At 40.2% G+C, this 13348-nt stretch overlaps 1 protein-coding gene across 5 annotated transcripts in view; it reads left to right on the plus strand.

The window, feature by feature from the left end:
• The window catches only part of nfat5b (nuclear factor of activated T cells 5b), a 43540-nt gene extending 37429 nt beyond the window's left edge, over positions 1-6111 (plus strand). For all 5 annotated transcript variants that reach the window (XM_061743251.1, XM_061743259.1, XM_061743267.1 and 2 more), the window contains 2 exons: positions 119-1982; positions 3220-6111. In XM_061743251.1, coding sequence (XP_061599235.1) covers positions 119-1982; positions 3220-3455 — 2100 coding nt within the window. In that variant the 3' untranslated portion in view covers positions 3456-6111. The remainder of the gene's footprint in view (positions 1-118; positions 1983-3219) is intronic.
• The last annotated feature ends 7237 nt before the right edge of the window (positions 6112-13348 follow it).

Below are 13348 nucleotides of genomic sequence, written 5' to 3' on the forward strand. Positions count from 1 at the left end.
CATTATTATCACAAACAGGCAATTTCATGATGGGCATCTTCATAAATTAAAACAACACAGCACTGTAAAGGTATATTCACGCCTGGCTTTTGTCTTGTGTTTCATGTTCCAACCGCAGACTGGAGACCTCTGTTCAACCCAGCAGAACTCAGAATTAGCAGCAGGACATCTAAATAAAAACATAGTATTCAACAATAACCTGTCTCAGCCTGCAGCTGATCCTGAAAAAGCCCAGACTAATGCTTTTACCAATGCTGAGCCTTTAAGCACCATCCAGAAGCAGGACATTGCTCCTAGCAGCTCCTTCCCATTGCCGACAGACTCCCTGCTCCCGCCGGGCTCACAGCAGTTTCTCATGGAGCCCAGGGACGGTCTCAGGCAGGAAAGGCCCGGCAGCGGCTCTGGAGCTGTCGGGAGGATATGTGTCGAACCTGCACCCCAGCAGCAGCAGCAGCAGCAGCAGCAGCAGCTACCACTCTTCCCTCCGGATGAAGTAGCCCAGCTGGAAGAGGCAGTAAGGCATCTTAAAGCTAAAGGATACTGCCGCTTACCGCTTCAGGCTGAGAGCTCCATAACCAAACAGCAGCAGCAGCAGCAGCAGCAGCAGCACATCCAGCACCAACAACAGATTCAAAATCAACAAATTCAGCAGCAACAGCAGCAGCAAATCCAGCAGCAACAACAACAACAGCAGCTTCAGCAGCAGCAGCACGTTTTGGAGAATTTACAGCAGCAGCTTTTTCAGTCTCAGATTCAGATGCAGTGTGGCATGTTTCAGGATGCCTCACAGGGCAAAAATACAGAGCATCAAGGTCCAGCACAAGGGGTGGTAACAAACCAGAGATCACTTTTCCAGCCAGACCAGCAGCAACAGCAGAATCAGCAGCAGCAGCAGCAGCAGCAAGCAGCTCTTTTCCAACAGGCAAATGACCTTTGTACTATGCAGAGTACTTTTCTCCAGCAGACCCCGACTCATTCTTCACCACCCATGTTTCACAATCCCAGCCCTTTGACTGAAACACAAGATCCTCAAGGAGCTCTGTTTCAGAAAGCTTCCCAGGAGCAGGTCCAGGCTGCACTTTTCCAAAGCACCATGACAGTGCTCCAATCCCCAGATCAACGACCATCAACCCCTGGACTTTTCCTTCCTCCACCTTCACTGCCCACTCAGCTTTCAACCAGTAATTCTCAACAGCAGCAGCAGCAGCAGCAGCAGCAGCTGGCTTTCCTTAGTGCTCTACAGTCATCCTCACCCGAACAACAGTCAGTGTTTCAGGGCCAGGCCCAGATGTCTCCAATCCGACAAAGAAGCCCCATGGAGCAACAGCAGCCCCCCCAGGCTCAGCCCCACACGCAGCCAACCCAGCAGGCATCTCTGTTTCAGACCATATCCCCACATTCACCCCAAAATGCGCTGTCCCCCGGCCAGCAGCAGCAGCAGCAGCAACAGCAGGCTGGCCTACTGTTTTGCAGAAATCCCTTGTCCACACAACCCCCGGCTTCCAGCCTCCTGTTCACCACCCAAGGCCAAATGACTCCCCTGACCAGCAGCAGTCTAGACTCCCAAGATCCTCAAAACCCTTCTGCACTCTTTTCTCAAGCCAATATGGTGACAGTAAATCAGCAGAATCGACCCGAGCCCATGGCCTTAGGGAATCCCACTGATCCGCAGCAGGAAGTCATGTTTCAGGAGCAGCAGCCCATGCAGTTGGGTGGCGGCGCCAACACCCAACAAGAACAGCCTGTGGGCCTCTTCATGCCACAGTCCAATATGTCATCTCTGCAAGGAGGGTTAGCTGCACAGGACCTTGCACAGTCAGCCATGTTTGCCTCCCAGAACGGCGTGGCAAACCTCCAGACCACCACCACCTCCTCCCCTGTGCAGCAACCTGTCACTCTGTTTCAAAGCGCTGCGAGTGGAAGCATCAATCAGCCCAGTCAGCCTCCACAACCGGAACTCTTCCTTTTTGGTATTCAGAACGGTAAGGGACTTATTATCCAGGTGCACACCTGGTGAAAACTGCTGGAATGACATAACAAGAAAGAACCCTCAAGTTTAAATAACTATTTTAAAGTTAACATTATAAAGGTGGCAACACCCAATTATCTCTCTAAAGCATCAAACACTCTTTTTGCTCATTTGTTTTGGTTTTACAGGTTTACTGCTTCTACTGCTTTTGGTTCAGTCTAACTGCTCTCATTAGTGTTCCCAGTTGCAGCAGGCAGCTGGTGTCAGGGAAAATAGAAACATTTAGCAGCTAAAGAGCCAAGTATTCCTTGTGAGGTAGTGGAGACCAAAACATCAAATAAAAAGAACGAGTTTGAGCTTATCCTGATTTCTGTTAACAACCCACTGCTTCTGGACCATGTTTAAATAGGTATTTCCTTGATTTAATATTGTTTATTTTCATCTCATTCCCATCTCTATCGCCTTGTGAAGTATTAAGTTAACATCTTTGACATGTTCTCCAGGTCTTATTTTAGTGGAAATTCTTCATAATATATAATTGTACTTCAACAGAACCATCAATCATTGTGATATGGCAAATATTTTGCCATCCTCAGGCTCATTACTCACTCAAGTATATATACCGTATTTTCTGGACTATAAGCCGCACCTGTATATAAGCCGCACCCGCTCTATTTTTTAAAAAATTATAAAAAAAAGATATACAAGCCGCACCTGTATATAAGCCGCATCTGCTCTATTAAAAAAAAAAGATATGCAAGCCGCAGATATTTATGTTGTTAGATTAGATATTTACTACATGTACAGAAGGATTTTGAACTGTAAATGATGTACATGTTTGTACCTAAATAGATCCTTTCCTAACAGTGTCTTTTAACACAGCAGCAACTTTGATGATTAAAACGGGACAGAACCAAGAGAAAATAACCGGTATTTATTTATCTATTTATCTGTTTGAAATCTGCTTCTACCTACTTCTATCTGCTAAAGAAGAAGTAGCGTATTCTTCTTTGCATTTATTTTGTCTTAGTTTTGATTCTAATTCCGGTTAAAGCGCCCCGAGCGGTGGAAGAAAAATCCACAGAATAGCCGCACCTTTGTATAAGCTGCACGGTTCAAAACCTATGAAAAAAGTAGCGGCTTATAGTCCAGAAAATACGGTATATATATATATATATATATATTTTTTTTTTTTTTTGTGTGTGTGTGTGTCTTTGTTAACTAATTTCCTTTTCCGTGCTTTCTTGCAGAATGCGGCCAGTTGATGAGCACTCCTGGAAACACGCTATCAGATCAGATAATAGCAATCAGCCAGTCCGGTCAGAACCAAAGAGAGAGCGACGCACGCATCCAGTCCCTGCTGAGCCAGTCCCTGTCCCAGTCTGGGCCCGTGCAGAGCAGCATGTCTACTCAGAACATGGAGAAGATTGATGACCTGCTGGTCAGCCTGCAGGAGTCCGGCAGCAATTTAACACGTTCATACTAACCTTTGTACTCTTTATTATTCACGTTTTTTTTTTGTTTTTTTTTTAACGTTTCACTGTAAATATCAGGAATAATTGTAAAATGTACGACAACGATCCAAACGTAATCTATTGGAAACCACATGCAGGTAAATGTTTGTGAACTGGTCCTGTGTTATGTGTTTAGATTTGGTCACCTCTGCTTTTCTGGTCCTTTAAACTTATTTGGTAAGAGCTGTGAAGTCGAGCTGCTGGCCTTGCTCAGCCAGTCTCTTCAGGCATTAAAAAGAGAAAGTGACCCTAAGGAGAAACTAATTAATGTCATCTCTAAATAAGCAAACCAGGAATTAGAGTAGAAATTTCTTGGCTCTGCATGTTAGGCCATGTTAGGGAACACCTTTTTGTAACGTAATGACTGATTGACTCCTCAGTTGAGCTGAAACTCTAATGAATATGTGGAAGGACTCCAGGTGAGTCTGTTCAGAGAAGTAGAATTCAGCTATTTAGCTCCAGCTTTCTGTTTTTAAAGACTATTAACTTAATGAGCTTGGAATTTACCTAACTTCCTTTCTGTCCACAAGTGAGTCGACAACAATGTTATCTGTAACATCTGTCGGTTCTTTTAATGTTTTCTAAAAGTCTCTGAAGTTGTTAGTGATTTCCGTGAATGAGGCTCACCTGATTTTTCTTTCTTTCTTGTATTTTTGTTGGATGGACGATAACGCATGTGGTTTAACAGGAAGATCTGGCTGGATGGTTTGTGTGGCATGTGTGGTTGGCATGGAAACCATCTGATGTTCACATGGTTCAGAAAGTGTGTTGAAAGAGAGGCGTAGAGAAATAAGAGGCCAAAGAACTGTAGAAACGAAGCTAAAGGTTTTAGTGTATTGTGTAGATTTTCCTCAATCCTCAATCCCCATCTGATACTATGAATCTTAATAGTATCAGATAATGGTCAAAAGTACGGTCAAAATCTTTCTGGTAGATCTCAAAAATAGATTTTTTTTTCATGAATAACATGATATACTGTTGGTCAGATGGGGGTTATACTGTATATTGGTTTTATTTAGTATCATAGTTTGCCCTCTGCACAAGCAGAAAATTGTTCTACATTGCTTTTGTCTAGGTACAGTCATGCCTGTAGTACAACAGGGAAGCAAATAATTGAGAAATATCTTCTCCTATATTTTGATATGTTTCAGCTGAAGAGATTTTACTATACTGCAGCCTGTGAAGACTGTATGGTGCTGAAAATGTAACAAACACCAGCTGAGACGGACTTACAAGTAAAATCAGCAGTTTATGTTGCAATTCTTTGTCCCCTCTTCTCACCACAGTGATTGGTGCTTTTGTTTTTTTTTTGTTTTTTTTTTACCTCCATCACACAATTCGTCATTGTTTACAGTGAAAACAGACATTCATTTATTGATCAGAAGTTTTTAGTGTTTGTCTAGGTGAACAGACTAGCAAAACATCTGTCCACTAGGCTGTTTCATTCAGCGTGACTAAATTAATCACAGCTGGTTACTGTATGCAAAAAAAAAAGTTTTAACTTATTAGTTTTTGTTGTCAGACCCAAAAACATATTCATTTTTATACACTAGAAAACTGGATAAATTTAAAGTCTTTTAATCAAGATAGTAATGTAACGTGTTATTATTTTTGCCATGATGAAGATCATTAAGTGTATGCGTCATTTGATGCATCACTTCCTGACACATGAACTGGAATGTTATTCTGAAATTAGCGAGAAAAGAGCCAGTTCTGTAAATGCAAATGTATTTGATGAATGTTGATGAGAATCAATCCTTTGTTGACTGTACATCTCATCCAAGTTTTGGTATTATCAAGACAAGAGCCCATTTTACACGTTTCAGTTTTACAGACTTATGTCCTCATCGGCAGGTAGCCGCTGGGCCCAGGACCAAAGTTTGAATCGAACCTTGCTTTGTGTAAATTCTGATAACCGGCCAGTTTTATGGCTCATAAACATTTTTCTTTTTACTGATGTGCAGTTTAACTTCAAGATCAGTGTAGATAACTTTCTTTTCTTGGACATTGTGTCCTCATGTCAACCTTTTCTGTTTTGTTTTTTTCCTCCAGCAAACAAAAACCATTCATGTCATGTGTTATTTCACTGTAAATGTATGCATGAACAAGGGGCTGGTCTCTGATGGTAATAGACATTAGCTCAGTTTTATGCCTTATTGTGGTCTTGTTTTCTATGTTTGTGTTTTTTACAAACATGTTAACACCGTTACACTTTATACTCGCTTTAAAACCAGAAACGGCTACTGTTTTATGATGGAGACAATGTAAACTTACACAGCCGATGATGATAATATGAGTAATCACGTTGTGTGTGTGTGTGAGCAGTTTTCAGAGGTTTTTAAGGGACCTTACACCTGAAGGAAAGCTGACTTTGGTGAGATGACTTATCTGAGACTGTCTTTCTTCAACTTGTAAAATAGAACTAATATTTCCAGTGTCGAGTATTTATGAGTTTATTTTCTTTTATTTGTAGAAATTCGTTTGTCATATATTTCTTTTTAATCACTGTAGTGCCTATGCCTCTTTCCAGAGATATATACAGTTTAATTATATAATCTAATTTATTTGTGGATTGGTTGTTCTCAAAATCCCCCCTTGAAGAAAAAAATTAAACAAAAATACATAGTAGTTTTGCTGACTGTACTCATAAGAAGAATGTGATTTTTACCCCATAAACATCAGGGCCCCTGCACCGGGACCAGGCTGCTCCAGCCCTGGAGTGGCACCTTCACTTAGGTGGCGGACACGTTTTACGACTAAAACGAATGTAGCATCGCTGCATTTCATTTATGTTGCTTCAGATCTGGTTGCAGATGAAAGATTTTAGAACAGGCTCAATAAAATCAGTATTTGCTGGCCTTTTGTAATAGTCATTTGTTCTCCGATTTGAGGTTCTTACATCAGTGTTTTGTATTTTTTTTTTTCTTTTTTTAAAGAAAAATCTTAATTATATGAATACTGATAATCTCGGGTATGTCTTTACGTGTGTAATCCATAGAGCCCAAAGTTTACTTTTGGGTGTGCATATTACAAAAATGTTCATGGCTACAAGTACATACTACGTACGTACTTGTACACTGCGTGTGAACAAATGTTGCCTCAGTGTTTAATTACTGTTGTGCTCTTACCGGAAATGATGACGGGGAACTTTCTTTTTCGGCTGCTTTACCCAAGTTATCACCAAGTTAATTTCAAGAATTTTTTTTGACCATTTATTCCCAATAAAATGAGCCCAAGTTTGCTTGTTATAGGTGTAACAACCCCACCCTTCCTTTTTTTTCCAAATGATAAACTGAATCTGCACTATTATAAATGCTGAAGATGACTGAAAACTGAAAATGTACCAAACATCTCTCCCACCACTTCCACATAACGGTTGAGTAACTGCCTGGATATCTGCAGTGTACTACACAAAGACAAAATTGTCAATGTACATGTTTTTACTCAAAATAGTAGATTTCATCATGCAGGTCCTAATTTGGGGCATACCCCATGTGTCAGTTCTTGGCATAAGATCCAAATAAGTGCACCTCTAGTGGGTCAAAGTGGTATTACAGGAGATACAAGACAGCTAACCACTTCCATGTTGCTTTGGTGCCTTTAAAGTAAACAGTACCGTACTTAATACACTGATTAACATGCACATTACAGAGTGCAGTTACTCATCTATAAATATCACCTGATTAAGCATACCACCTGCATGCGTCGCCCTTTTTCATTCTTTTTCTGACCAAATGATTTATAAAAAGGACCAGCAAGCCAAAATTAACACGGTAAATGTATTATTGTGATTAAACATCACGGATTTAGAAATCTCTCTAAGAGCCAGAATTGTTTTGGATGCACATCGTGGGGAGGCTTTTTTTGAAATCACAGTTTTGTCATCTGTGTATTTACAGTGTAAATTTAGACAAATTATGTTTAACTAATTTGACAGTCTTTACCAAAGTTGAGAAGGACTCCATTTTTTTAAAGTTCTTATACCCTTTTTTTTTTTTTTTTTACACCTAAAAATGTAGATTTTCTTTCAACACTTAGTTAACTTGATACCAATAAAACAAATCCACAGGGGTTCGCAGTTACTCTTTTTCTAAAATGTTTCTTAAAACAGTTGTAAAGATTGTACATGTGCCCAGAGGAGATGCAGTCGAAACCAGAATTATGTTTTATTGTTGCAGATTAAAGTGTCCCGCCGGGCCCCCGGGAATCTTTTAATCTTCTCTCCCTCATTTACTATAATGTCTTAAGCCATACCACCTCAAGTGTGCTTTAAGTGCTCAAGAGAAGTGACTAGATGATTGTAATTGCTTTGTAATAGAACTAAAACTTCTGTACTGCAGTATCGATTACATTTATGTTATTCTGTGTAGGTAAAAACAAGCCTTCCCTGCAAATGCTATGCACCTAATAAAGTTTTAATATAGATCTCTTTGAATAATTTTTTTTTCTTTATGTTTTGTCTGAAGGGAAAAAAATCAAAATTTGTATTTTCATTAGTCATGTTGCAAAATCTGTTGCAAAACTGTACTTATGTGCATAATTATTTGTGGGGTCTTTTGATTGACCGATCGTGCATAGCTAAGGGGGTAACTGTCCTTGACAATTTAGTGGTTAGTTGTGAGATTAACAAATCTTTTTCTTGTCATCTCCATCTTCATCAAATGTACTAGCAGCAAAATGTTTGTGGTCCAGTAGGTTCATATGAGTTGTCATGAGAGTGCTGAACATAATTTAGAAATCCATATTCGCAGAGACATCCCGTCAGGTAGTTCTTGTAGGCCAATCTGAGGACCTCTCCTACTATAGGAACGTTGTCAGCCCTTGAAGGTTCCTGGGGGCCACTTTTGCAGGGCTGTGCCTGATAATGGAGACAATCGAGCCATACAATCTACCCAGAACTCCCACTAGTGGAAACGCACTTTTGAAGTCTGAGGTAATATGGGTTGTTGTGGTGTTAACTGTATAAAGAACTGTGACTGGTTTGAGGTTGCCCTGGCCCCTGGAGGGGTTCAGAGGTGAGGGCCAGGGATAATACATGGATCTATTATAATACCTAACCAAGGTTAGGTATTATCTGAATGAACCATCTTCCTGAACCATCTCTACCTTGAAAGGCCTCTTCCTGTTACAGCAGCTGGATCCCTGATCGAGTTACTATGCTGCAGAAAAATGACCTACACTGCTGCCTAGCGGCCGGTGGTGTGAATACAGAGCGATGTGAGACCTGGGGTCGGCAACCCAAAATGTTGAAAGAGCCATATCCACCTTATTCCTACGGCCCATGAGGCTTTGCGCGAATTGTGGGAGCTACTTCCGGTGCTGCCCCAACCGGCGTTTGTTTACATGCTGAGTGAACGCGTTAACCCTCTTTCTCCGAGCGTCGGGGATATAAAACATGTGGAAACACCACCTGTCACAGCTCAAACGGGACAATATCATCTCACCTCTGCCTCCTGCTGTTGAGGGATGGGAGGACGACCTGAAGAAGTGAAGAAATGCTTAGAAGATGAGAAGTATCTCATTCTTCCCAATGGGCAAAGTGGATACTCCTCCAGGTGGGTAAATATTGTTACTTATCAGTACTCGAGATGAGGGGGGATGGCATCCCCCCAGAAATAAAAACGGTCCAAATCATCCCCCTTTCCATCCCTTATGTCATTTCATTAATGAATGTGGTTTTACTGCTATTTCAACATTTAGAGTCATCACCAGAAAATAACATTTGGCAATTTTCACCTGTTTCAAGTAAATTTTCACCTGAAATAAGTAGGAAAATCTGCCAGTGGGACAAGATTTATCTTCTTATTACAAGCAAAAAAATCTTCCACTGGCAGATTTTTCTACTTATTTTAAGTGAAAATCTACTTGAAACAGGTGAAAATTGTTCTTTTTTCCAGTGATGAGTCTTGTTTTAAGTGTAATGAGATTTTTTTTTTACTAAAATGAGACATTTTAAATAGAAATAAGACAAATATTCTTGTTAAGATTTTGAGTTTTTGCAGTGATCCATTTTACTTATCCTGTGAAGGACAGAGTCATATTGATAAGTTCAGAAAAGTGTTTTTTATTGTTGTGTTTTGATGTATTTGATGTAAGCCCAGTGGATATTTAAAGCTTACAGAAGGCTGCATTTAACTGCTGCTATGTCATTCCTGCAGTATTTCTGCAGGTGTTTTTGGTCAGTGCTATTGTTTGTAATATATTATATTATTTGTAATCAGCACAAATGATCTGTCCCCATATGATAAAATCCACCATCCCCCCCTGGTTTTTTTTTTTACAACTCGAGTACTGCTTATAATCTATGAACTAATGTGACAGGTAGGCTACTTGTGAACCTACATTAAGACAAACTGTAAGCCATCTTTTATATTTATTCTTTCAGGTCCAGCTGGCAGTGATGTGCCTGGGGCTGCAGAGCTGCAAGCTGGTTATCTGGACACCAACTGAGCACCTTGAGTTCCAAATTTAATTTGACAAAGACTTCAGATACACACATGAAACACCTCCAGAACTTTTCACACATGCTTCACACAAACATTTGTAGATGAATTTGGTACAAAGAAGATTCAGCTCTGCCCCTCTGTATAAAGCTAGGGGGAAAACAGTACAACAGACTTCATTTTTGTTTTCAGTTTTATTAAAAACAGAACCTGAAAGATCCCCTCCTGACATATTAGGACATACAATATTGGGACATGAATCAAAACATTTTAACACAAAAATATTGTTTAACAAAAGCACATTACATTTGTGTCTTAAGTGAGAGAGATTCAGTTTACTGTCGGAGGACTTAAGAAACCAGAAAATATTCACACCTGACAAACTGAAATCACAATATTTAGACTTTTATCTCCTCAAAAAAACAACAATTGCAGCTGGACCTCAGTTGTTTTCAGAAAATGTTAAATGAATGAAATATGTAAGTGCAGCTCTACAAACTACATACAGCACTTAACCTGTTGAGAGTTGTGTGTTAAAGATACTGTAAGTGTAACGGTACCTAAATTGTTTTCAGAAAATGTTAAATGAATGAAATATGTAAGTATGTTTAAGTGCAATATTAAATGTCTTCTCACTTTTCACTTGAAATAAACTCAGCTCTTTAATTCACTAAACCAGCACAAATCTTGAGCATTTTGTCAATTTTGGGCACAAAGTTAATTTGGTCCTGTTTGAGAAAGAATCTTGTACACCTCCAGGTTCCTTATTCAACATGAATGCGGGCATGAGCAATGCGGCGTGTGCGAGTGACCTCCTCACTGGTCAGCTGGCATCCTTTGCGTGTGAATGCTGGAATGATTAGCTTCCCCCTACACTCCTCCAGCAAGTCTCTAACTGTGAAACCACGGTCACCCATCACCTCATCTCCAGCACGTAAATAATAGAATAGGTGTGGTCCTCCATCCCTGGGTCTGACCACTGTGTTTGGGCATCACAGGAAGCTTTGGTGTTGATCACAGCTCCTCGTTCTGATCCATCTGGTCAGGCTCATCTGAGGGAGCAATACAGTACACAATTATTAAGATAAGATATGATACATTAGGGTTTTCCCTACCACTATAACACCCCCAGCCCCCTCATCAAATGTACCTGGGGGAAGACCCACAACCCCCCACCTGCAACCACATCACCTAAGCCCTCCAGAAGTTTAGGAAAAAACCGGTACATTATCACAGCCAGTACTGGAGTTGAGGGGGGATGAGGGGGATGGCATCCCCACCCTGAAATAAAAACGGTCCAAATCATCCCCCCTGTAAAACTGCCACCCCCCCTTTACATCCCTTATGTCAGTTCATCAATGAAAGTGGTTTTACTGCTATTTCAACATTTACATTTAACATTCTGGTTAGAGTCATCACCACAAAAATGTGACAATTCTCACCTGTTTCAGGTAAATTTTCACTTGAAATAAGTAAGAAAATCTGCCAGTGGGACAAGATTTATCTTCTTATTACAAGAAAAAAAATCTTGTTGCACTGGCAGATTTTTTTACTTATTTTAAGTGAAAATCTACTTGAAACAGGTGAAAATTGTTGTTTTTTCCAGGGATGAGTCTTTTTTTAAGTGTAATGAGATTTTTTTACTAAAATTAGACATTTTAACTAGAAATAAGACAAATATTCTTGTTAAGATTGTGAGTTTTTGCAGTGATCCATGTTACTTATCCTGTGAAGGACAGAGTCATATTGATAAGTTCAGAAAAGTGTTTTTTATTGTTGTATTTTGATGTATTTGATGTAAGCCCAGTGGATATTTCAAGCTTACAGAAGGCTGCATTTAACTGCTGCTATGTCATTCCTGCAGTATTTCTGCAGGTGTTTTTGGTCAGTGCTATTGTTTGTAATATATTATATTATTTGTAATCAGCAAAAATGATCTGTCCCCATATGATAAAATCCACCATCCCCCCTGATTTCTTTTTTACAACTCGAGTACTGATCACAGCTAAGATTTAAAATTTAATTAACAAAAAACTTTTTTCTTATCAACATGTCTGTAGTGAAACTATTGTATTTTTATTCTAATGCTGCCCTGCAGTCCGTGCCATAAACACACTTTGTATTTTAACTGCACAGAAAATAATAATAAATAATACTAAAGGTTGTCATTACCGGACAAATACTACAATGCTGTGTCCTCCATACACCTGAAATCATAACTGATATTCTCATTACATTAACCTGAAATCACACCTGATATTCTCATGAAATTAACCTGAAATCATACCTGATATTCTCATGATATTCCTGTCAATCCTCTGAGCATTCCCGTCTCTCCTCCGGCAGTCTGTCGGATCCGAGCCACAAAGTATGATGCAGGTTTTCCTCCACAAAACGACGTACCCGAGCTCCGCAAGGACATTTTAGTAAATGCTACGGTTGATAAACATGTTAAACATTAAATGTCAGAAAACAAAACCGTAACTTCTCTGCTAGATTGAAAGCAAATTGCTTTAAAATAAACCGCTGTTCATGCTCAGCTGCCATGGTTAGTCAATGGCGTTACGGAACTTCCGGCGGCTAACCGGAAGTCACTCCCACAGCAGTTTCTACAGTAGAGGCTCCAGGAATAAGGTGGATTGGATGAAAAACACAAAAAACAAATATGTCTGGAGCCGCAAAAAATGAAAAGTCTTTTATAAGCCTTAGAATGAAGGCAACTGCCACCTGCCCGGCGGCATATATATATATATATATATATATATATATATATATATATATATATATATATATATGTTGGAAGCTATAGGTAGCTTCCAACAGGGCGGCTCCGCCAGGTGATGACATCAAGACGACCAAGCCCTATTCAACATACCATAGTCGCTGGCCAGGCTTCCACATAAGCCCCTTTCACACAGAGATTCCGCAATATTGGTGTAAAGAAGTCCTGCCAATACGCCGCCTTTGTTGGTTCACACAGAACCATACAACGCCGGCATAACGCCGCTCCCGTCCGTAAATTCACACAGCATGCCGGCGTTCCGCAATCAGAGGCGTGACGACAGCGTCAGCGTCTAGTGGCATGCCGGCATGCCGGCTGTGTCATTCACACAGACCCCGTTTCGGCTCTGTGACTACCTCCGCTGCCGGCTTATTGGTGGGGCCACTTGGCCCCCCCATTCCGCCTCCGTGACTTTCACACAGAACAGCGAGGCGGCTTAAAGGCGCAACGTTCCCGCCTCGAACTGGCTGTGTGAAAGGGGCTATAGACTCAATATTTCTGCCTAACCATATTTCAACGTTGATTCACTCATATTTTGCTATCGGGTATGTTATTATTATTATTATTATTATTATTATTATTATTATTATTATTATTATTATTATTATTATTCATTTACTAAATTTGAGCCTAAGATACA

Source organism: Cololabis saira, chromosome 2, assembly GCF_033807715.1.
Source record: "Cololabis saira isolate AMF1-May2022 chromosome 2, fColSai1.1, whole genome shotgun sequence".
NCBI classification, from domain to species: domain Eukaryota; kingdom Metazoa; phylum Chordata; class Actinopteri; order Beloniformes; family Belonidae; genus Cololabis; species Cololabis saira.